Source organism: Salmo salar, chromosome ssa13 (assembly GCF_905237065.1).
Source record: "Salmo salar chromosome ssa13, Ssal_v3.1, whole genome shotgun sequence".
Taxonomy (NCBI): Eukaryota; Metazoa; Chordata; class Actinopteri; order Salmoniformes; family Salmonidae; genus Salmo; species Salmo salar.
This window is the reverse complement of record NC_059454.1, coordinates 59,439,876-59,461,724: the sequence shown is the minus strand read 5'-3', so window position 1 is coordinate 59,461,724 and position 21,849 is coordinate 59,439,876. Positions and strand designations below refer to the sequence as shown.

General features: G+C 44.1%; 1 protein-coding gene across 7 annotated transcripts in view; it reads right to left on the bottom strand.

Annotated features, from left to right (window-relative positions):
- LOC106567521 (rap guanine nucleotide exchange factor 6) overlaps positions 1 to 20,628 on the bottom strand; it is a 165,765-nt gene extending 145,137 nt beyond the window's left edge. For all 7 annotated transcript variants that reach the window (XM_014136858.2, XM_014136862.2, XM_014136865.2 and 4 more), the window contains exon 1: positions 20,228 to 20,628. In XM_014136858.2, coding sequence (XP_013992333.1) covers positions 20,228 to 20,302 — 75 coding nt within the window. In that variant the 5' untranslated portion in view covers positions 20,303 to 20,628. The remainder of the gene's footprint in view (positions 1 to 20,227) is intronic.
- Between the last annotated feature and the right edge of the window lie 1,221 nt (positions 20,629 to 21,849).

Here is a 21,849-nt window from a genome sequence, read left to right as displayed (position 1 = left end):
TGTGTGTCGATTGGTGAGAGAGAAAAAAAACGATTTAATAAAAATGTTCAAATTCAGGCTGTAACAACAAAATGTGGAATAAGTCGTATGAACACTTTCTGAAGGCATACAATACCGTAGCTAGCTACATAGATCTGTGACAGAGGCCAACTGCAGGTTCTGTGAGCCTGCGGCATACATGCTTCTACTTGTCTGAGTCCACAGGTTGCATGCGAGGCCTAGCTAGTTGTTTAACTTGAAGGCAAATCCGCTTCTGTTAAGACATTTAGTCAATAAGTCAGGTACAATAAGATTTTACAGACAACCGTGTGGCTGGTGGATACTAAATATACAGAAAAAGGACACTTTTTAAAAACAGGGAACGGGAGATAACTAGTCAGTTGCACAACTGAATGCATTCAACTGATATGCGTCTTCCGCATTTAACCCAACCCCTCTGAATCAGAGAGGTGCGGGGGACTGCCTTAAAAATCGACGTCATCAACATCCGGGGAGCAGTTATTTGGTGGTTAACTGCCTTGCCGGCTCGGGGATTCAAACCAGTGACCTTTCAGTTACAGGCCCAACGCTCTTAACGGCTAGGCTACCTGCCGCCCTAATAAACTGCAGTGATATTATAAAAAGGGACGTCACAATAGGGATTAGCCCAATTTTAAAGAAGAGCCCTCAACCACACCCCCCCGGTTTGAATACATTTGCATGGGAAATAAGATGGTATGTTGACTGAACATGGCTGCCGTGATGGTGACAACAGTGTCACTTATCACCTTGGCAGCACAAACATGTCGGTAGCCCTGGGGGAATGGCATCTTATCAGGGGGACATAACAGCATTTGGTGCACTGGGAAGGAACACGCAGAACAACATATTGTACTTCGAGTGCATCTATCGCTTGCTGCTTAGTCTTTTGTTCAAAGTCCCAAGCAATACATTCTCTGTGCAGGACTGATAGAAGTTCAAGCGCTGAGAATTTTGGAATTGTGATCTTGACACATTGTTACTACTAACATGATAATTGGCCTAGGGTGAAGGTTAGAACACAAGGCCCCCGTGAAGTCTGAATTGTTCATATTTCTTAACTAATCAAAGGCAAACAAACTATACTGAGCAAAAACAAAAAACGCAACATGCAACAATTTCAAAGATTTCACAGTTCATATAAGGAAATCAATAAATTGAAATAAATTAATTAGGCCCTAATCTATGGATTTCACATGACTGGACAAGTGTACACCCATGGGTGGGCCTGGGAGGGTATAGGCCAACCCACTTGGCAGCAAGGCCCACCCAAAGGGGGGCCAGGTCCAGCCAATTAGAATGAGTTTACCCCCCAAAAAGGGCTTTATTGCAGACAGGAATGTATCATCAACGCACAGATCAGGGGAAAGGTACCAAAACATTTCTGCAGCATTGAAGGTCCCCAAGAACACAGTGGCCTCCATTATTCTTAAATGGAAGAAGATTGGTTAACACCATGACTCTTCCTAGAGCTGGTTGCCTGGCCAAACTGAGCAATCGGGGGGAAAGGGCCTTGGGCAGGTAGGTGACCAATAACCAGATGGTCAATCAGACAGAGCTCTAGATTTCCTCTGTGGCGTTTATTTATTTAGGTTTAGGTAATATATATTGTTGCAATTTTGGCACTGAAATATCACATGAATACACATTACAAATGGCAAAATGTATGGAAAAGCAAAAAAAAATTGCTTTAAAAAACTGCTAAATGTTCTTTGCACCCCATGACAAAATCTGTACAACTGAAGGAAATAAGCTTTTAAACCTGCAGAATTCTCTCATGAACAGTACTTGTGCCCAAATGTTCCCCAATGCTGGAAGGGAGGCCCCCAAGTGAAAGTTTGGGAACCCCTGTTCTACACTATACATTGCTTGTTTTGTCATAAACTGAAATTAGGCGAACTATTCGAATTTTAGCAACCAGGAAATGCTGGAGCGATTTCTGCATTATTGCACATTTAATGTTGTTGAAATATCATAGCTCTTTTGTCATGTCTATCGCATTAACAAATATGTATTTATCATTGTCGTTACACTTTTTTTCCCCCAATTTGTCTCAACAGATGTCCCAGAATGTTCCATTCCTGACCACATCAGTAGTGGTTCACCTGATGAGAAGAAGTGTCATGTTTGGTGACATCACTGACATTGCAACCGGCATCAGAAATACATCCAGGGGCCAACCTCTACAGAGGAAGCATCTCCCATGTCATATTTTCCAAGTTGCAGAAATGTCTACACATACAGCAAAGCAGATGCAAGCAGGGGTGTAATCATCATGCCGATTCTGTAAAATGTTTAGTCTGTTGCAATACCGTTTACTCCAAACGGAAAACACAAACAAGCGTTTCCATTGGACAAATTCGGGTAGGTCCCTCACCATTTTAGTTTCTCCATTTGCTTCTGTTTGGTTCTTAAATGGAAAAAGTTTTCTGTAATGAATACACCCTGGTCTAGTGAGGGGGAGAAAAAAAACTTTAAAAAAAACTTTAAAAAAACAAACATACTGAGGCGAGACTGAGCTTTGGCTTCTTCCTGTCCAACATGCAGGATGCAGTACAGGAGGGAGATGTTGAGGTTATACACTGTAGCTCTGTTGTTCTACAATGCCTATGGTCATAGCCAATATCCCCACTAGCTGGCTTCTAGACAACCAATATAACAGTTGGCCCTAAATCTTTTTGTAGGGAGCCAAGAAAAGCAACTCCTGCATGTATCAGTGATGGACACTAGCTAGAATGTGGACCAATACTTTTACAGCAATATAGCTAGCTACTAATACAATAGCCCAACTTCTTGCACAACACATAAGGTTGTCACTTCCAAATCATAAATAATACTATATACCAAATAAATTGCCTAACAATAAATATATAACAACGTATACATAATAAGTATATGATAAGGAACATACATTATCAAACTTCATACATGTACTGTACTACATTGTCGATCTGCAAGGAGTGCAAAATTACTATTTAGCTTGTATTATCCGAACAATAACAGCAGTATAGCTGTAACAGATTGTGTATACTTTAATATACAGTGCATATTCAGACCCCTTGCCTTTTTCACGTTGTTACGTTACAGCCTTATTCTATATTGATTAAATAAAAAATGTTCCTCAATCTACACACAACAACCCGTTTTGTTTTTTTGCAAATGTATTAAGACACATAAGTATTCAGACCCTTTGCTATGAGACTCGGGTGCATCCTGTTTCCATTGATCATCTTTAAGATGTTTCTACAACTTGATTGGAATCCACTTGGGGTAAATTCAATTGATTGGACATGATTTAGAAAAGGCACACACCTGCCTATTTCCCACAGTTGACAGTGCATGTCAGAACAAAAAGCAAGGTATAGCCATAAGACAGGATTGTGTCGAGGCACAGATCTGGGGAAAGGTACCAAAACATTTCTGCAGCATTGAAGGTCCCCAAGAACACAGTGGCCTCCATCATTCTTAAATGGAAGAAGATTGGAAACACCATGACTCTTCCTAGAGCTGGCCGCCAGACCAAACTGAGCAATTGGGGGAAAGGGCCTTGGGCAGGTAGGTGACCAATAACCAGATGGTCACTCAGACAGAGCTTTAGAGTTCCTCTATGGAGATGGGATAACCTTCCAGAAGGACAACCATCACTGCGGCACTCCACCAAAAAGGCACATGACAGTCCACTTGGAGTTTGCCAAAAGGCACCTAAAGACTCTCAGACCATGAGAAACATGATTCTCTGGTCTAATGAAACCAAGATTCAACTCTTTGGCCTGAATGCCAAGCATCACGTCTGGCGGAAACCTGACACGATCCTTAGGGTGACGGCAGCATCATGAAGTATGGTGGTGGCAGCATCATGCTGTGGGAATGTGTTTCTGCTGGGAGACTAGTCAGGATCGAGGGAAAGATGAATGAAGCAAAGTACTGAGAGATCCTTGATGAAATCCTGCTCCAGAGCACTCAGGACCCCAGACTGGAGCGAAGGTTCACCTTCCAACAGGACAATGACCCTAAGCACACTGCCAAGACAATGCAGGTGTGGCTTCAGGACAAGTCTCTGAATGTCCTTGAGTGGCTCAAACAGAGACGGACTTGAACCCAATCGAACATCTCTGGAGAGACCTGAAAATAGCTGTGCAGCGGCCGAATGCACAGTAATTGTATGTGTGGGGTACAGAGAAGAGGTAGTCATAAAAAAAAAAATCTGAGTGAGTTCATGCAACATGCAACTTAAGCAAATGTTTACTCTTGAACTTAGTTAGGCTTGCGATAAAGGGGTTGAATACCTATTGACTCAAGACATCTTAGTTTTCATTTATCAAATTTGTTAAAACATTTTTTAAAACTTAATTCCACTGACATTATGGGATATTGTGTGTAGGTCAGTGACAAAAAAATCTCAATTTAATCCATTTTAATCCATTTTAAATTCAAGTTGTAACAACTAAATGGGGAAAAAGTCAAGGGATGTGAATACTTTAAGGCACTGTACGTCAAGTTAACATTTGATTATTTGTGTATGGAGGTTGTTATTATAGGCTATTGGCTCCTTACTCAGCCCGCAAAGGAAAGATAATAATAATCCGCTATTGAAATAATGCATGCATCATCAGCTTTTCTGAAAGATCTTGGCCCGGGATAGTATTTTTTATTTTATTTGGGCCAGTAGCCTTCATTTGGCACTGGTCCGGTGTGCCACTGGCAAATTTACCTACATTTCAAGGCCTGCAAAGCATGTCAACCTGGGCCCTGCATGACCCTAATGCATTTATAACTTTTTTTTCCCTCGCTGGCCCAGACAAGTTTAACGTTGGACACTGCTCTCTCTTCTCAAAGGCTTGAATCAACAGACCAGCCTTCTCCATTGAATCGCAGCATTGAAGAAAACCTGATTTCCTCCTCAAGAATGGGAAGACACCTGGGCCGTGCCCCACATGACAGAACAGGAAGGGGGAGCGCTAAGTCACTTCCCAGGTCACAACCTCTGCTCTATGTAGCCCATAGCGACAGGGTCAGTGCTCATGAGGAGCTCAACAGGATCCACATGACGCTCCCTGCTGCTGCTCCCATCCTCCTCGTTACCATCCAGCAGCACTAACTAAACAAGGTGATCCAGAGGAGGCGCAGTGGGCTAACTGGAGTCTAAACACAGGAGGACTGAAACCGACCTCATAACTCACACAGTATGGGCAGAGCCTCTGAGCCAGGAGAGGCATAAAGCACACCGCTGGCTGCATTTAGTGTGTGCTGCTGCTGCTATTTTCTGATAAGAAGATGATAAAATGTTAACAAGCATTGGGCAATACATGTGTGTAATCCTTAACTATGTGTCAAAGGGCAGGAAGTGAGAAGTGACTTTTACAATAAGTCTGAACATCCTGCAGTAGGGTTACCCTAGGTGACTTCCTAGCTGGCAAAATCCTTCCAGTTCACTTTCAACTAGACATTTCATTCAACTTGAAGCACACCTTCATAACATAAGCCAAAAGGTACATAGCCATGACAACCCAATGTTTTACATGTCTCCATGTACATGTCTATTTACCAGTCTTGTGGGAAAGGTGTGCCGATGCCAAACAATCCAAAGCTAATGGGATTCGCAAACATATAAAAGGATCAACCAAATGACAGTATATGAATGGACAAAAAAAAACATTGATCACATGACACAATTAATTCCTCCCCTTCAGGAGGCTGAAAAGATTTGGCATGGGACCAAAGATCCTCAAAAGGGTATACAGCTGCACCATCAAGAGCATCATGACAGGTTGCATCACCTAGACTTGGTGCTCCGGAACGGCTTGCCTTGCGATAGGAGAGAGAACAGTCTATGACTAGAGTGGCTGGAGTCCTTGACAATTTGTAGGTGCTTCCTCTGACACTGCCTGATATAGAGGTCCTGGATTGCAGGAAGCTTGGACCCAGTACTTGGCTGTATGCACTACCCTCTGTAGTGCCTTGCGGTCAGATGCCGAGCAGTTGCCATACCAACAGTGATGCAAGCAGTCAGGATGCTCTCGATGGTGCAGCTGTAGAACTTTGAGGATCTATGGCAAATCTTTTCAGTCTCCTGAGGGGGAATAGGCGTTGTTGTGGCATCTTCACAACTGTCTTGGTGTGTTTGGCCCATGACAGTTTGTTAGTGATGTGGACGCCAAGGAACTTGAAGCACTCAACCTGCTCCACTGCAGCCCCGTCAACGTGAATGGGGGCTTTCTTGGCCCCCCTTTTCCTGTAGTCCACGATCAGCTCATTTGTCTAACTCCCATTAAGGGAGAGTTTGATGTCCCGACACCACACTGCCAGGTCTTTGACCTCCTTGCTGTAGGCTGTCTCATCGTTGTTGGTGAACAGGCCTACCACCGTTGTGTCATCGGCAAACTTAATGATAGTGTTGGAGTCATGCGTAGCCACGCAGACGTGGGTGAACAGGGAGCACAGGAAGGGACTAAGCAAGCAACCCTGAGGGGCCACCATGTTGAGGATCAGCGTGGCAGGTGCATGTTGCCTACCTTTACCACCTGGAGGCAGCCCGTCAGGAAGTCCAGGACCCAGCAAAGGGAGGTGTTTAGTCCCAGGGTCTTTAGCTTAGTGAGGGCACTATGGTGCTGAAAGCTGAGCTGTAGTCAACTAACAGCATTCTCATGTAGGTGTTCCTTTTGTCCAGGTGGGAAAAGGCACTGTAGAGTGCAATGGAGATTGTGTCATCTGTGGATCTGTTGTGGCGGTATGCAAATTGTAGTGTCTCTAGGGTTTCTGGGATGATGGTGTTGATGTGAGCCATGCCCAGCCTTTTAAAGCACTTCATGTCTACAGACGTGAGTGCAACAAGCAGTAGTCATTTAGGCAGGTTACCTTCGCTTCCTTGGGCACAGGGACGATGGTGGTCTGCTTGAAACATGTAGGTATTACAGACTCGGTCAGGGAGAGTTTGAAAATGTCAGTGAAGACACTTGCCAGTTGGTCAGCACATGGTCAGAGTACGCGTCCTGGTAAACCGTCTGGCCCTGCGGCCTTGTGAATGTTGACCTGTTTAAAAGGTCTTACGCACATCGTCCACGGAGAGCATGATCACACAGTCATCTGGTACAGCTGGTGCTCTCATACATGGTTCAGTGTTGCTTGCCTAGAAGCGAGCATAGAAGGCATTTAGCTTGTCTGGTAGGCTAGCATCACTGGGCACTTCCTGCTTGAGTAGTCGCACCGGGTTTGGAGAAGGTAGTCGCACTTCGCTTCGCTCCACAGGTAATATTACATTTCATTACAACGGTTTGATTTGTTTGATCTGAGCAATTTTTTCTTAGCTAGCTACATAGCCGTCTTTGTATCAAAGATAATTGTGTAGTTTAGAGTAATTATCGAGGCTAGCTAGCCAGCCAGCTGTTTTCGTCCTCCTAACTTAGTCAACACTGCTAGCTAGCCAACTAGCCAACTTCTACTGACTAGCAGCACTGTAGAAACTATTACATTACAACGGAACGACTTGATTAGTGTAGTGCTAGCTAGCTACATAGCTGTATTTGCTGTCTTTGTATCTAAGATAATTGTGTAGTTTAGAGTAATTATCGAGGTTAGTTAGCCAGCCGCGCCGCGACGCCGTTGTCCAGACTCCAGACTTAGTCAACACACCTAGTCATCATCAAACCCACTGCTAGCTAGCCAACCTTTACTGACTAGCAGCACTGTAGAAACTAATACATTACAATGGAACGATTTGACTAGTGCAGTGTTAGTTGACTTTGTCATAGTTTGATAATTGTGTAGTTTGGAGTAATTATCGAGGTTAGCTAGCCAGCTATTTTCGTCCCCCGCGACGAAAATAGGTTACCTAGCCAGCTAAACGTTCAAACAAAGTCAACAACGCAGCCACTGCTAGCTAGCCTACTTCACCAGCCAGCAGTACTGTATCATCTTCGTCATTTTTTGTCTATTTTTGCAACGTAAGCTTAACTTTCTGAACATTCGAGAAGTGTAGTCCACTTGTCATTCCATTAGCGTAGCCTCTTCTGTAGCCTGTCAACTATGTGTCTGTCTATCCCTGTTCTCTCCCCTCTGGACAGGCCACACAAACGCTTCACACCGCGTGGCCGCTGCCACTCTAACCTGGTGGTCCCAGCGCGCACGACCCACGTGGAGTTCCAGGTCTCCGGCAGCCTCTGGAACTGCCGGTCTGCGGCCAACAAGGCAGATTTCATCTCAGCCTATGCTACCCTCCAGCACCTCGACTTCTTGGCACTGACGGAAACATGGATTACCACAGATAACACTGCTACTCCTACTGCTCTCTCCTCGTCTGCCCACGTGTTCTCGCATACCCCGAGAGCATCTGGCCAGCGGGGTGGTGGCACTGGAATCCTCATCTCTCCCAAGTGGACATTCTCTCTTTCTCCCCTGACCCATCTGTCTATCTCCTCATTTGAATTCCATGCTGTCACAGTTACCAGCCCTTTCAAGCTTAACATCCTTATCATTTATCGCCCTCCAGGTTCCCTTGGAGAGTTCATCAATGAGCTTGACGTCTTGATAAATTCCTTTCCTGAGGATGGCTCACCTCTCACAGTTCTGGGTGACTTTAACCTCCCCACGTCTACCTTTGACTCATTCCTCTCTGCCTCCTTCTTTCCACTCCTCTCCTCTTTTGACCTCACCCTCTCACCTCCCCCCCATACTCACAAGGCAGGCAATACGCTTGACCTCATCTTTACTAGATGCTTTTCGTCCACTAATCTCATTGCAACTCCCCTCCAAGTCTCCGACCACTACCTTGTATCCTTTTCCCTCTCGCTCTCATCCAACACTTCTCACTCTGCCCCTACTCGGATGGTATTGCGCCGTCCCAACCTTCGCTCTCTCTCTCCCGCTACTCTCTACTCTTCCATCCTATCATCTCTTCCCTCTGCTCAAACCTTCTCCAACCTATCCCCTGATTCTGCCTCCTCAACCCTCCTCTCCTCCCTTTCTGCATCCTTTGATTCTCTATGTCCCCTATCCTCCAGGCCGGCTCGGTCCTCCCCTCCTGCTCCGTGGCTCGACGACTCATTGCGAGCTCACAGAACAGGGCTCCGGGCAGCCGAGCGGAAATGGAGGAAAACTCGCCTCCCTGCGGACCTGGCGTCCTTTCACTCCCTCCTCTCTACATTTTCCTCTTCTGTCTCTGCTGCTAAAGCCACTTTCTACCACTCTAAATTCCAAGCATCTGCCTCTAACCCTAGGAAGCTCTTTTCCACCTTCTCCTCCCTCCTGAATCCTCCTCCCCCTCCTCCCTCTCTGCGGATAACGTCGTCAACCATTTTGAAAAGAAGGTTAACGACATCCGATCCTCGTTTGCTAAGTCAAACGACACCGCTGGTTCTGCTCACACTGCCCTACCCTCTCTCTCCAGATGAAATCTCACGTCTTGTGACGGCCGGCCGCCCAACAACCTGCCCACTTGACCCTATCCCCTCCTCTCTTCTCCAGACCATTTCCGGAGACCTTCTCCCTTACCTCACCTCGCTCATCAACTCATCCTTGACCACTGGCTACGTCCCTTCCGTCTTCAAGAGAGCGAGAGTTGCACCCCTTCTGAAAAAACCTACACTCGATCCCTCCGATGTCAACAACTACAGACCAGTATCCCTTCTTTCTTTTCTCTCCAAAACTCTTGAACGTGCCGTCCTTGGCCAGCTCTCCTGCCATCTCTCTCAGAATTACCTTCTCGATCCAAATCAGTCAGGTTTCAAGGCTGGTCATTCAACTGAGACTGCTCTTCTCTGTGTCACGGAGGCTCTCCGCACTGCTAAAGCTAACTCTCCTCCGCTCTCATCCTTCTAGACCTATCTGCTGCCTTTGATACGGTAAACCATCAGATCCTCCTCTCCACCCTCTCCGAGTTGGGCAACTCCGGCGCGGCCCACGCTTGGATTGCGTCCTACCTGACAGGTCGCTCCTACCAGGTGGCGTGGCGAGAATCTGTCTCCGCACCACATGCTCTCACCACTGGTGTCCCCCAGGACTCTGTTCTAGGCCCTCTCCTATTCTCGCTATACACCAAGTCACTTGGCTCTGTCATATCCTCACATGGTCTCTCCTATCATTGCTATGCAGACGACAGACAATTAATCTTCTCCTTTCCCCCTTCTGATAACCAGGTGGCGAATCGCATCTCTGCATGTCTGGCAGACATATCAGTGTGGATGACGGATCACCACCTCAAGCTGAACCTCGGCAAGACGGAGCTGCTCTTCCTCCCGGGGAAGGACTGCCCGTTCCATGATCTCGCCATCACGGTTGACAACTCCATTGTGTCCTCCTCCCAGAGTGCTAAGAACCTTGGCGTGACCCTGGACAACACCCTGTTGTTCTCTACTAACATCAAGGCGGTGACCCGATCCTGTAGGTTCATGCTCTACAACATTCGCAGAGTACGACCCTGCCTCACACAGGAAGCGGCGCAGGTCCTAATCCAGGCACTTGTCATCTCCCGTCTGGATTACTGCAACTCGCTGTTGGCGGGGCTCCCTGCCTGTGCCATTAAACCCCTACAACTCATCCAGAACGCCGCAGCCCGTCTGGTGTTCAACCTTCCCAAGTTCTCTCACGTCACCCCACTCCTCCGCTCTCTCCGCTGGCTTCCTGTTGAAGCTCGCATCCGCTACAAGACCATGGTGCTTGCCTACGGAGCTGTGAGGGGAACGGCACCTCCGTACCTTCAGGCTCTGATCAGGCCCTACACCCAAACAAGGGCACTGCGTTCATCCACCTCTGGCCTGCTCGCCTCCCTACCTCTGAGGAAGCACAGTTCCCGCTCAGCCCAGTCAAAAGTGTTCGCTGCTCTGGCACCCCAATGGTGGAACAAGCTCCCTCACGACGCCAGGACAGCGGAGTCAATCACCACCTTCCGGAGACACCTGAAACCCCACCTCTTTAAGGAATACCTAGGATAGGATAAAGTAATCCTTCTAACCCCCCCCCTTAAAAGATTTAGATGCACTATTGTAAAGTGGTTGTTCCACTGGATATCATAAGGTGAATCCACCAATTTGTAAGTCGCTCTGGATAAGAGCGTCTGCTAAATGACTTAAATGTAAATGTAAAAATGTTTTTGCTTGTAAGCAGGAATCAAGAGGGTACAATTATGGTCAGATTTTCCAAATGAAGGGCGAGGGAGAGCTTTGTACGCATCTCTATGCGCACGCGATATGCTGATAGAAATGAGGTAAAACAGATTTCAGTTTTTCTGCATTCAAGTCCCCAGCTACTTGGAGTGCTGCTTCTGGGTGAGAATTCTCATTTTCTTATGGCCTTATATAGCTCGTTGAGTGCAGTCTAAGAGCCTGATTCGGTTTGTGGTGGTAAATAGACAGCTTCGAAAAATATAGATGAAAACTCTACCTCAGGCGAGCAAAACCTTGAGACCATGCCAAGACAACACAGGAGTGCACGTCTCTGAATGTCCTTGATTGGCCCAGCCAGAGCCCAGACATCTCTGGAGAGACCTGAAAAAAGCTGTGCAGAGAAGCTCCCCATCCAACCTGAGAGAACTTGAGAGGATCTGCAGAGAAGAATGAGAGAAACTCCCCAAATACAGGTGTGCCAAGATTGTAGAGTCATATCAAAGAAGACTCGATGCTGTAATCGCTGCCAAACGTGCTTCAACAAAGTACTGAGAAAAGGGTCTGAATACTTATGTAAATGTAATATTTCAGTTTAAGGCTACTGTGTGTAGATGGATGAGGTGAAAAAATGATTTCATCCATTTTAGAATAAGGCTGTAACGTAACAAAATGCCTGCTTCGAGGGTGGCTGTTGTCGATGTGTTCCTGGTTCGAGCCCAGGTAGGAACGAGGAGAGGGACGGAAGCTATACTGTTACACTGGCAATACTAAAGTGCCTATAAGAACATCCAATAGTCAAAGGTATATGAAATAGAAATCGTATAGAGAGAAATAGTACAATAATTCCTATAATAACTACAACCTAAAACTTCATACCTGGGAATATTGAAGACTCATGTTAAAAGGAACCACCAGCTTTCATATGTTCCCATGTTCTGAGCAAGGCACTTAAACGTTAGCTTTCTTACATGGCACATATTGCACTTTTACTTTCTTCTCCAACACTTTCTTTTGCATTATTTAAACCAAATTGAACGTTTCATTATTTATTTGAGGCTAAATTGATTTTATTGATGTATTATATAAAGTTAAAATAAGTGTTCATTCAGTATTGTTGTAATTGTCATTATTACAAATAAATACATTTGAAAAAATTAAAACAATTGTAATTTTTTTTTTTTTACAAATTTTAAAATTCGGTCGATTAAACGGTAACGGCTTTTTTTGGTCCTCCAATAAATCGGTATCGGTGTTGAAAAATCATAAAATCGGCCGACCTCTAATGCAGAGCAAGGGGAACAACTACTCCAAGTCTCAGAGCGGGTGACGTTTGAAACGCTATTAGCGTGCACCCCGCTAACTAGCTAGCCATTTCACATCGGTTACACCAGCCTAATCTTGGGAGTTGATAGGCTTGAAGTCATAAACAGTGCAATGCTTGAAGCACAGCGAAGAGCTGCTGGCAAACGCACGAATGTGCTGTTTGAATGAATGCTTACGAGCCTGCTGCTGCCTACCACCGCTCAGTCAGACTGCTCTATCAAATCATAGACTTAATTATAACATAATAACACACAGAAATACGAGCCTTTGGTCATTAATATGGTCGAATCCGGAAACTATCATCACGAAAACAAAACGTTTTTATTTTCAGTGAAATACGGAAGCGTTCCGTATTTTATCTAACGGGTGGCATCCCTAAGTCTAAATATTCCTGTTACATTGCACAACCTTCAATGTTATGTCATAATTACGTAAGATTCTGGCAAATTAGTTCGCAATGAGCCAGGGGGGCCCAAACTGTTGCAAATACCCTGACTCTGCGTGCAATGAACGCAAAATGACAATTTCACCTGGTTAATATTGCCTGCTAACCTGGATTTCTTTTAGCTAAATATGCAGGTTTAAAAATATATACTTCTGTGTATTGATTTTAAGAAAGGCATTGATGTTTATGGTTAGGTACAGTCGTGGAACGATTGTGCTTTTTTCGCAAATGCGCTTTTGTTAAATCATCCCGTTTGGCGAAGTCGGCTGTCTTTGTTAGGAAGAAATAGTCTTCACAGTTCGCAACGAGCCAGGCGGCCCAAACTGCTGCAAATACCCTGACTCTGTTTGCAAGAGAAGTGACACATTTTCCCAAGTTAAAAGAAATTCATGTTAGCAGGCAATATTAACTAAATATGCAGGTTTAAATATATATACTGCTCAAAAAAATAAAGGGAACACTTAAACAACACATCCTAGATCTGAATGAAAGAAATCATCTTAATAAATACTTTTTTCTTTACATAGTTGAATGTACTGACAACAAAATCACACAAAAATAATCAATGGAAATCCAATTTATCAACCCATGGAGGTCTGGATTTGGAGTCACACTCAAAATTAAAGTGGAAAACCACACTACAGGCTGATCCAACTTTGATGTAATGTCCTTAAAACAAGTCAAAATGAGGCTCAGTAGTGTGTGTGGCCTCCACGTGCCTGTATGACCTCCCTACAACGCCTGGGCATGCTCCTGATGAGGTGGCGGATGGTCTCCTGAGGGATCTCCTCCCAGACCTGGACTAAAGCATCCACCAACTCCTGGACAGTCTGTGGTGCAACGTGGCGTTGGTGGATGGAGCGAGACATGATGTCCCAGATGTGCTCAATTGGATTCAGGTCTGGGGAACGGGCGGGCCAGTCCATAGCATCAATGCCTTCCTCTTGCAGGAACTGCTGACACACTCCAGCCACATGAGGTCTAGCATTGTCTTGCATTAGGAGGAACCCAGGGCCAACCGCACCAGCATATAGTCTCACAAGGGGTCTGAGGATCTCATCTCGATACCTAATGGCAGTCAGGCTACCTCTGGCGAGCACATGGAGGGCTGTGCGGCCCACCAAAGAAATGCCACCCCACACCATGACTGACCCACCGCCAAACCAGTCATCCTGGAGGATGTTGCAGGCAGCAGAATGTTCTCCACGGCGTCTCCAGACTCTGTCACGTCTGTCACGTGCTCAGTGTGAACCTGCTTCATCTGTGAAGAGCACAGGGCGCCAGTGGCGAATTTGCCAATCTTGGTGTTCTCTGGCAAATGCCAAACGTCCTGCATGGTGTTGGGCTGTAAGCACAACCCCCACATGTGGACATCGGGCCCTCATACCAACCTCATTGAGTCTGTTTCTGACCGTTTGAGCAGACACATGCACATTTGTGGGCTGCTGGAGGTCATTTTGCAGGGGTCTGGCAGTGCTTCTCCTGCTCCTCCTTGCACAAAGGCGGAGGTAGCGGTCCTGCTGCTGGGTTGTTGCCCTCCTACGGCCTCCTCCACGTCTCCTGATGTACTGGCCTGTCTCCTGGTAGCGCCTCCATGCTCTGGACACTACGCTGACAGACACAGCAAACCTTCATGCCACAGCTCGCATTGATGTGCCATCCTGGATGAGCTGCACTACCTGAGCCACTTGTGTGGGTTGTAGACTCCGTCTCATGCTACCACTAGAGTGAAAGCACCGCCAGCATTCAAAAGTGACCAAAACATCAGCCAGGAAGCATAGGAACTGAGAAGTGGTCTGTGGTTACCACCTGCAAAACCACTCCTTTATTGGGGGTGTCTTGCTAATTGCCTATAATTTCCACCTGTTGTCTATTCCATTTGCACAACAGCATGTGAAATTTATTGTCAATCAGTGTTGCTTCCTAAGTGGACAGTTTGATTTCACAGAAGTGTGATTGACTTGGAGTTACATTGTGTTGTTTAAGTGTTCCCTTTATTTTTTTGAGCAGTGTATACTTGTGTATTGATTTTAAGAAAGGCATTGATGTTTATGGTTGGAGCAACGTATACCTAAGCGATTATATGCAACGCAGGACAGGCTAGATAAACTAGTAATATCAACCATGTGTAGTTAACTAGTGATTATGATTGATTGATTGTTTTTTTATAAGATAAGTTTAATGCTAGCTAGCAACTTACCTTGGCTTCTTACTGCATTCGCGTAACAGGCAGGCTCCTCGTGGAGTGCAATGTAAAGCAGCCGGTTAGAGCGTTGGACTAGTTAACCGTAAGGTTGCAAGTTTGAATCCCCGAGCTGACAAGGTAAAAATCTGTCGTTCTGCCCCTGAACAAGGCAGTTAACCCACCGTTCCTAGGCCGTCATTGAAAATAAGAATGTGTTCTTAACTGACTTACCTAGTTAAATAAAAGGTTAAAAAAATTAAAATTAAATAAACAATAAGAAAAAAGAAAAAATTAAGAAAAAAAATTGCTAAATCAGTGTCCAAAAATACAGATTTCCGATTGTTATGAAAACTTGAAATCGGCCCTAATTTATCAGCCATTCCGATTAATCGGTCGACCTCTAACCCATAGACAGGAAAACCAGTAGATACTGATAGCACTGCCTTAGTCACCAGCCGCTCCAGGACTGAAAACTTCCATCACAATGAGTGAACAGCCTGAGGGGTGGGCACTTCACGGAACCAGCTTATATTCCCGGCATGCAAGAGGTGTGCACGTTACATTCTTGTCGCACGCGTCAGCTAAGTTAGGGCTTGAAAGAGTCAGTTCCGGTACGGCTTCATTCTTTCATGTTAGTGCTCTGAGGTGGACTGCCAGTAGAGTCAATGTTCAGAATCGGCACACATTCTGTGGGTGTGTGCGTCAAGTTGTCAAAATTACCACTTGTAAAGGTATTTTAAAACGAGTGTTTTGAAGCAATGCCAGAAAAAATATTTTGGTGTCTTGCCCATATTTGTGTCCGAAAATGGCCTTTTAGAGATGACAAAAGAACGTGTGAGAGGGGTGGGTGCATAGCCTTGCAATTAAACCAAGGAACAGATGTTCCACTTCCAGAGCATTGTTTAGAGGAGGACCAGACCGAGAGGAAATGTGGGACTCACTGCAATAAGGTGTTGTGTTGTACTGAGTGACTCAGCTTTTCCATAGTACCATTAAAAGGGGGGGGTCTCAAGATTGACAAAATGGTACTGCCTTAAGACCAATGACAGTACATAGAATTCAACCCTAAACAAGTTCACCTCAAATAATAATGCCAATATATTAATGGAAGGGAAAATAAAGGCAGCATGGCTCATCAGCTCAGGAAACTGTGGTTGTTTAGACTTGCTGCATGAGCAGTGTTCTACTCCAAATTGTCCAGATCTCAAATATAGATTTTTTTTTATTTATTTAAACTTTATTTAACTAGGCAAGTCAGTTAAGAACAAATTCTTATTTACAAATGGCGGCCTACCCCGGCCAAACCCTAACCCCGGACGACGCTGGGCCAATTGTGCGCCGCCCTATGGGACTCCCAATAACGGCCAGTTGTGATACAGCCTGGAATCAAACCAGGGTCTGTAGTGACACCTCTTGCACTGAGATGCAGTGCCTTAGACCGCTGCACCACTCGGGAGCCCTATCACTAGCTTTATTTATATAGCCTAACTTCTTAATGGGAACACAATGCAAAAGAGAAAGAATGGACAAAGCCCAATGTAGACATTCATGTCCAAAAATACTTAAACTTCACATTTTCCAGGTCCTTCTCTAGTGTACCTGTGCAAGGCTATTGAGCGGAATGTTATTGTGCTAAATTAAGCCGCAATGGGTTGTTCGCAGGATGTTTGTGACCTACATATTTGAGCTGCCTTGAAAGAATAGGAGAGGAGTCGCGCCTCGATCAGCCCGACAGCGTCATTGCATCAATGCCGCGTAACAAAATTCTGCAGTCAAACATTTTTCATTACGCAATCCACAATTTTTACTGGCTGTGTGTGCAACAGAAGTTCAACATTCCCCTTCTGCTACTATTTCTGTCATGTCCGCACATACAATTTGACACATACGGTGGGTATATATAACCTACGGACCACAAAATGCACTGCAACGCTGCAAGACAAACGCAGCATTCCATTGGAAATCAGTGTACTTCTGGTGTACCAAAACGCAATGACGCTGTCTGTGTGATAGAAAAGGAAAGTGGGCCTTGTAACGCCTCTATAACTCACACAGAGGGGAGTCAAACTGACAGACAGGGATTCCAGACCAGTTTTGCAAAGTAATAAATACACTTTAATAAGACTACCATGGTGACAGTTTTAAAAGCAAGAGCTTGTAGTCTACTTCTCTGGTAGCCCCTATAGAGGGATAAGAACAATAGAGACAAACATCAAAACGACAGTCTAAAAAAACCTTAATGCTGTGAAAATTGTTTGGACACATGCTCTGCGTGTATACTGAACAAAAATATAAAACGCAACATTTAAAATGTTGGTCCCATGTTTTATGAGCTGAAATAAAATACCCCACAAAAAGCTTATTTCTCTCAAATGTGGTGAACAAATTAGTTTACATCCCTGTTAGTGAGCATTTCTCCTTTGCCAAGATAATCCATCCACCTGACAGGTGTGGCATATCAAGAAACTGATTAAACAGCATGATCATTACACAGGTGCACCTTGAGCTGAGGACAATAAAAGGCCACTCTAAAATGTACAGTTGTGTCACACAACACAATGTCTCATGTTTTGAAGGAGCGTGCAATTGGCTTGCTAACTGCAGGAATGTCCACCAGAGCGGTTGCCAGAGAATAAAATATTAATTTCTCTACCATAAGCCGGCTCCAATGTTGTTTTAAATAATTTGGCAGTACGTCCAACCGGCCTCACAACCACAGACCACGTGTAACCGCGCCTGCCCAGGGCCTCCGCATCCAGCTTATTCATCTTCGGGATCGTCTGAGACCAGCCACAGACAGCTGATGAAACTGAGGAGTATTCCTGTCTGTAATAAAAGCCTTTTTGTTGGAAAAAACTCATTCTGATTGGCTGGAGCTGGCTCCCAGTGGGTGGGCCTGGCTCCCAAGTGGGTGGGTATATGTCCTCCCAGGCCCACTCATAGCTGCGCCCCTGCCCAGTGATGTGAAATCCATAGATTAAGGCCTAATGAATTTATTTTAAATTTACTGATTTCCTATATGAACTGTAAACTCAGTGAATTTGTTAACATTGTTGAATGTTGCGTTTAGATTTTTGTTCAGTATAAATAAACAATCTGGCAAAGCGTCTACAATTTACTTTCAGGGTGTGTTGTTTTCAGGAATTCAACAGGAATTCCCATTGCTTCACCACAGTGACACGTTGACCTTTGTGACTAATGTAGCCTGCCTACTTCAGAGTGGCCCTGCAGCGTCTGCTTTCACTATCAGTACTGGCTCTGAGGGAATATGCCTCTTCACGCCCTGAGTCCTGCTTCACACGCAGGCAGCCTTCACACGCAGGCAGCGTTCACACAACACAGCCAGTACAGGCTGGAAATACGTGCTTGTCTTGTACCAATACAAATGTAAAAAATAAATTATATCCGCTTCCTGTTTTGTTTCCTTGCCACAATACTTCCGAGTAGTGCGGTACTGATATCGTAACAACCCTACAGTAAGTCATTCAGTAGTGGGCACCTCTACTGGCACAGCCTCTTAGTGGATAGAGCAGGATGATTAACAGGAAACTCAGGACACGGACATCATTGTGCATCGCAAATGGCACCCTGTTCCCTAGCGCAATACTTTTGATCAGGAGTTTATTATGTAATATGTAGGGAAAAGGGCACCATTCTGGACGCAGCCCATACCTGCAGCATAAAAGTCAATCATAAAGCCCTACATCTGAGAGCAACGCATGCAATGCCTATGTCTGCCTACAAGATAAGCACCAATACCACATTTTAAGTCATATCACTCACCTGACAAACTTATCCTCCTCAATAGTAATTTTACACAGCTATTTGTTTATGTTCGAGGACCAAAACATGTTGCTTAGAGTGTGTTGTCACTTTGTATTATGCACTCACCCTCTCTCAAAAGGTGCAAAGAGGGCTTTCTGTTCATTGAGCGAAAACAGTGGATCAGTGAAAGAAATTGGGTTTTGAACTAGGTTGTAGGTAGGATTTAGCCAATTGTGCCTTGAAAAGTGCTTGCAATTCAAAATGTTCTGCAGCTGAACAGAGTAGGCTATTAGGGGAAATAGTATGGCAATTCCACAGTAACAGAGTGATGCTGAAACTCAGATTTTTACACTTTAAAAAAGTATGTGAAACAAAAACCAATGAATGCAGAGTTAAACAAACCATGCACAAGGCCTACATTTTACAAAAACATTTACTTGTAGAACAGTGCAAATGAAAAGTTTGGTAACAGAATGACACACAAACAGTAATTCTGTTATAAAACTGTGCACCTGAAAATGTTCTTCAAGTAAGTCTGTTTCATTAACATTCACTCTGTTACTGTGGAATTGCCTTATGGCAAAAGCAATGCCAACTAAACTGGGCTGAGGTTTGGCTTGTCAGAGAAGAGCAGTGACTAAAACTTAATTTAAACTGAGGTTTAGATAAATAACTTCTGCATCTCTGTGGGATGACAGGGGAAAGAACGAATCATGGATTATGAAAGCATTCTAAAAGTAGACGCAAACAAGCACATTCAGAAGTCAGAGAATTTGGAAATAGTCTATCAAATGGCACATAATATAAAGGCTACTGTTGATAAAGGATGATTGTGTGTGTACAGTTGCCTTTTAGAAACATCTGAATATCCTCAGATGATAGATCCCTTGTGATGACGACAGACCCACAAAACCCTTAACAGTAATCAAACTGATAGCCACAGAGAGATACTATTGACCATATGACCGGAGGCCCCCATAATAGAATAGGACAACAATTGCATAATCGTTGAATCTTTAAAGTTTTCAGAAAACTTAAAAAGTGAAAGCGTACTGAATGATATTCATGGCGTCATGTAAATAAGAACGACAACTCACTTTCCATTGCAGTAGTTAGCAAACTCGCTCTCAGGTTGGATAGCTAGCTAGAGTAACTTCAGTGTGTGTGTGTGTGTGTGTGTATAACACACACACACACCAAGGTGGTTCATTCTCATTTTCCTGGAAATAAAACCAACTGAGTGACTGGCTGGGTGAATGGATAAAACATTGCTCCTCGTCAACTAGTGCGTTAGAATGCTAGCTAGCAAGTGAATTATTCCAGCTAGCTAGCTAACTTTTTGACTTGAGAAATTCAAACCAAGAACACATAACTAACGTTAGCTTGCTTACTTACCTCTGTTGTCCTTTGTGATGGAGGTTTCTTTAAAGCTTGTTTGAAAGAAGTTTCCATCGATCCAGTCATTGTCATAACTTCACACCAGAAACAAATCCAAGAAATCAATGCAATGATCCCATCTCACTTTAGGCCGATACCGCTATACACCCATCCCGTTGCTATCCCGTTTCTTTGCCCGAGCATGGAGGGAAAAGTCCTTGTTAAAATGAGAACAAAACTAACCTCAATAACGCAACTGGTTTACATCAACTTGACCGAAAGTACATAATACAAAAATGGATATGTGAAAATCCTAGTGAAGAACGATATGCATATTTAGCATCCAGTTAGAAAGTTGCCTCCCTCTGATCAATTCTTTGGGAAGAATTGACTGCTGACACTACTATTCTGCTAGCAGCACTAACGATGATGTCACTTTCCTATGGTAATGACCCTTCAAAATAAAAGCCCGTATTTCAAAACATTGCAAAGAGAGGAACTCATTCAAAAGATACATGTTAGTCGATTTGTATTGTGCTTACAATGAAATGCAAGAAGGAATATATTTTGAAATACGTTTTTAAAACATTATTTTAAGACCACTGTTGACAAATACAATGTTCAGACTGGTATGTTGACAATATAGGGCTTATAGTGAAAAAACTATTATTTGTGCCAATATAAAAGTTGGGTTTGGAGTACTCAGTAGGGTCTGTAGAATCTATCAGTTGAGGCTCCTCAGAGTTGGAAGGAGATGACCATCCTCCAAAGTGAATTTCATTTTTTTTTTAAACAGACCATTTAAAAACTTCTCCTTTTTAGATAAAACTATACTAAATATAATCACGTCACCTAATAATTGATTAAAACACACCATTTTGCAATGAAGGTCTACAGTAGCCTCAACAGCACTCTGTAGGGTAGCCCCATGGTGTAGCCAGAGGACAGCAAGCTTCCATCCTCCTCTGGGTACATTGACTTCCAAACAAAACCGAGGAGGCTCATGGTTCTCACCCCCTCCCATAGACTTACACAGTAATTATGACAACTTCCGGAGGACGTCCTCCAACCTATCAGTGCTCTTGTAGCATGAACTGACATAATGTACACTGAATCAAACAATCAGAGAATGAATCTAGTACTGAAAGTATAAGCTACAGCTAGCTAACACTGTAGTGCATAAAATGTGGTGAGTAGTTAACTCAAAGAGAGAAAAAAACATAGTTGAACCGCTTTGAACAAATTAATTTCTTCCAAAATGAAGGAGAAGCAAGAGAGGTAGAGAGGGATTTCATCATTATTTTTCACTTTCACTTACTTAGCTAGCAAATTCAGCAAGCTAGTTTAGCCTACTCAAACACCCTGCTTAAACAGAGCTAGCTAGCTGGCTATGTCTATCCAACACTGGAACTCTTCCTAGTCAAGGTAATATTTTGGATTTACTTGTTTATTTTCCACAGGGGCTCGCCGGTGTAACTGCTTACTGACTGTACACTGTAACGTTACTGCATAATTGTAGTGGGTTTACTATTGCAGAAGTTATATTAGCTATGTTGACTTCGATGTTACTTTAGCTAATATGGTGACAAGGATGTAGGCTGTGTGTAGCAGTTATGATATGGTTTGGCTTGGAAAGGTTT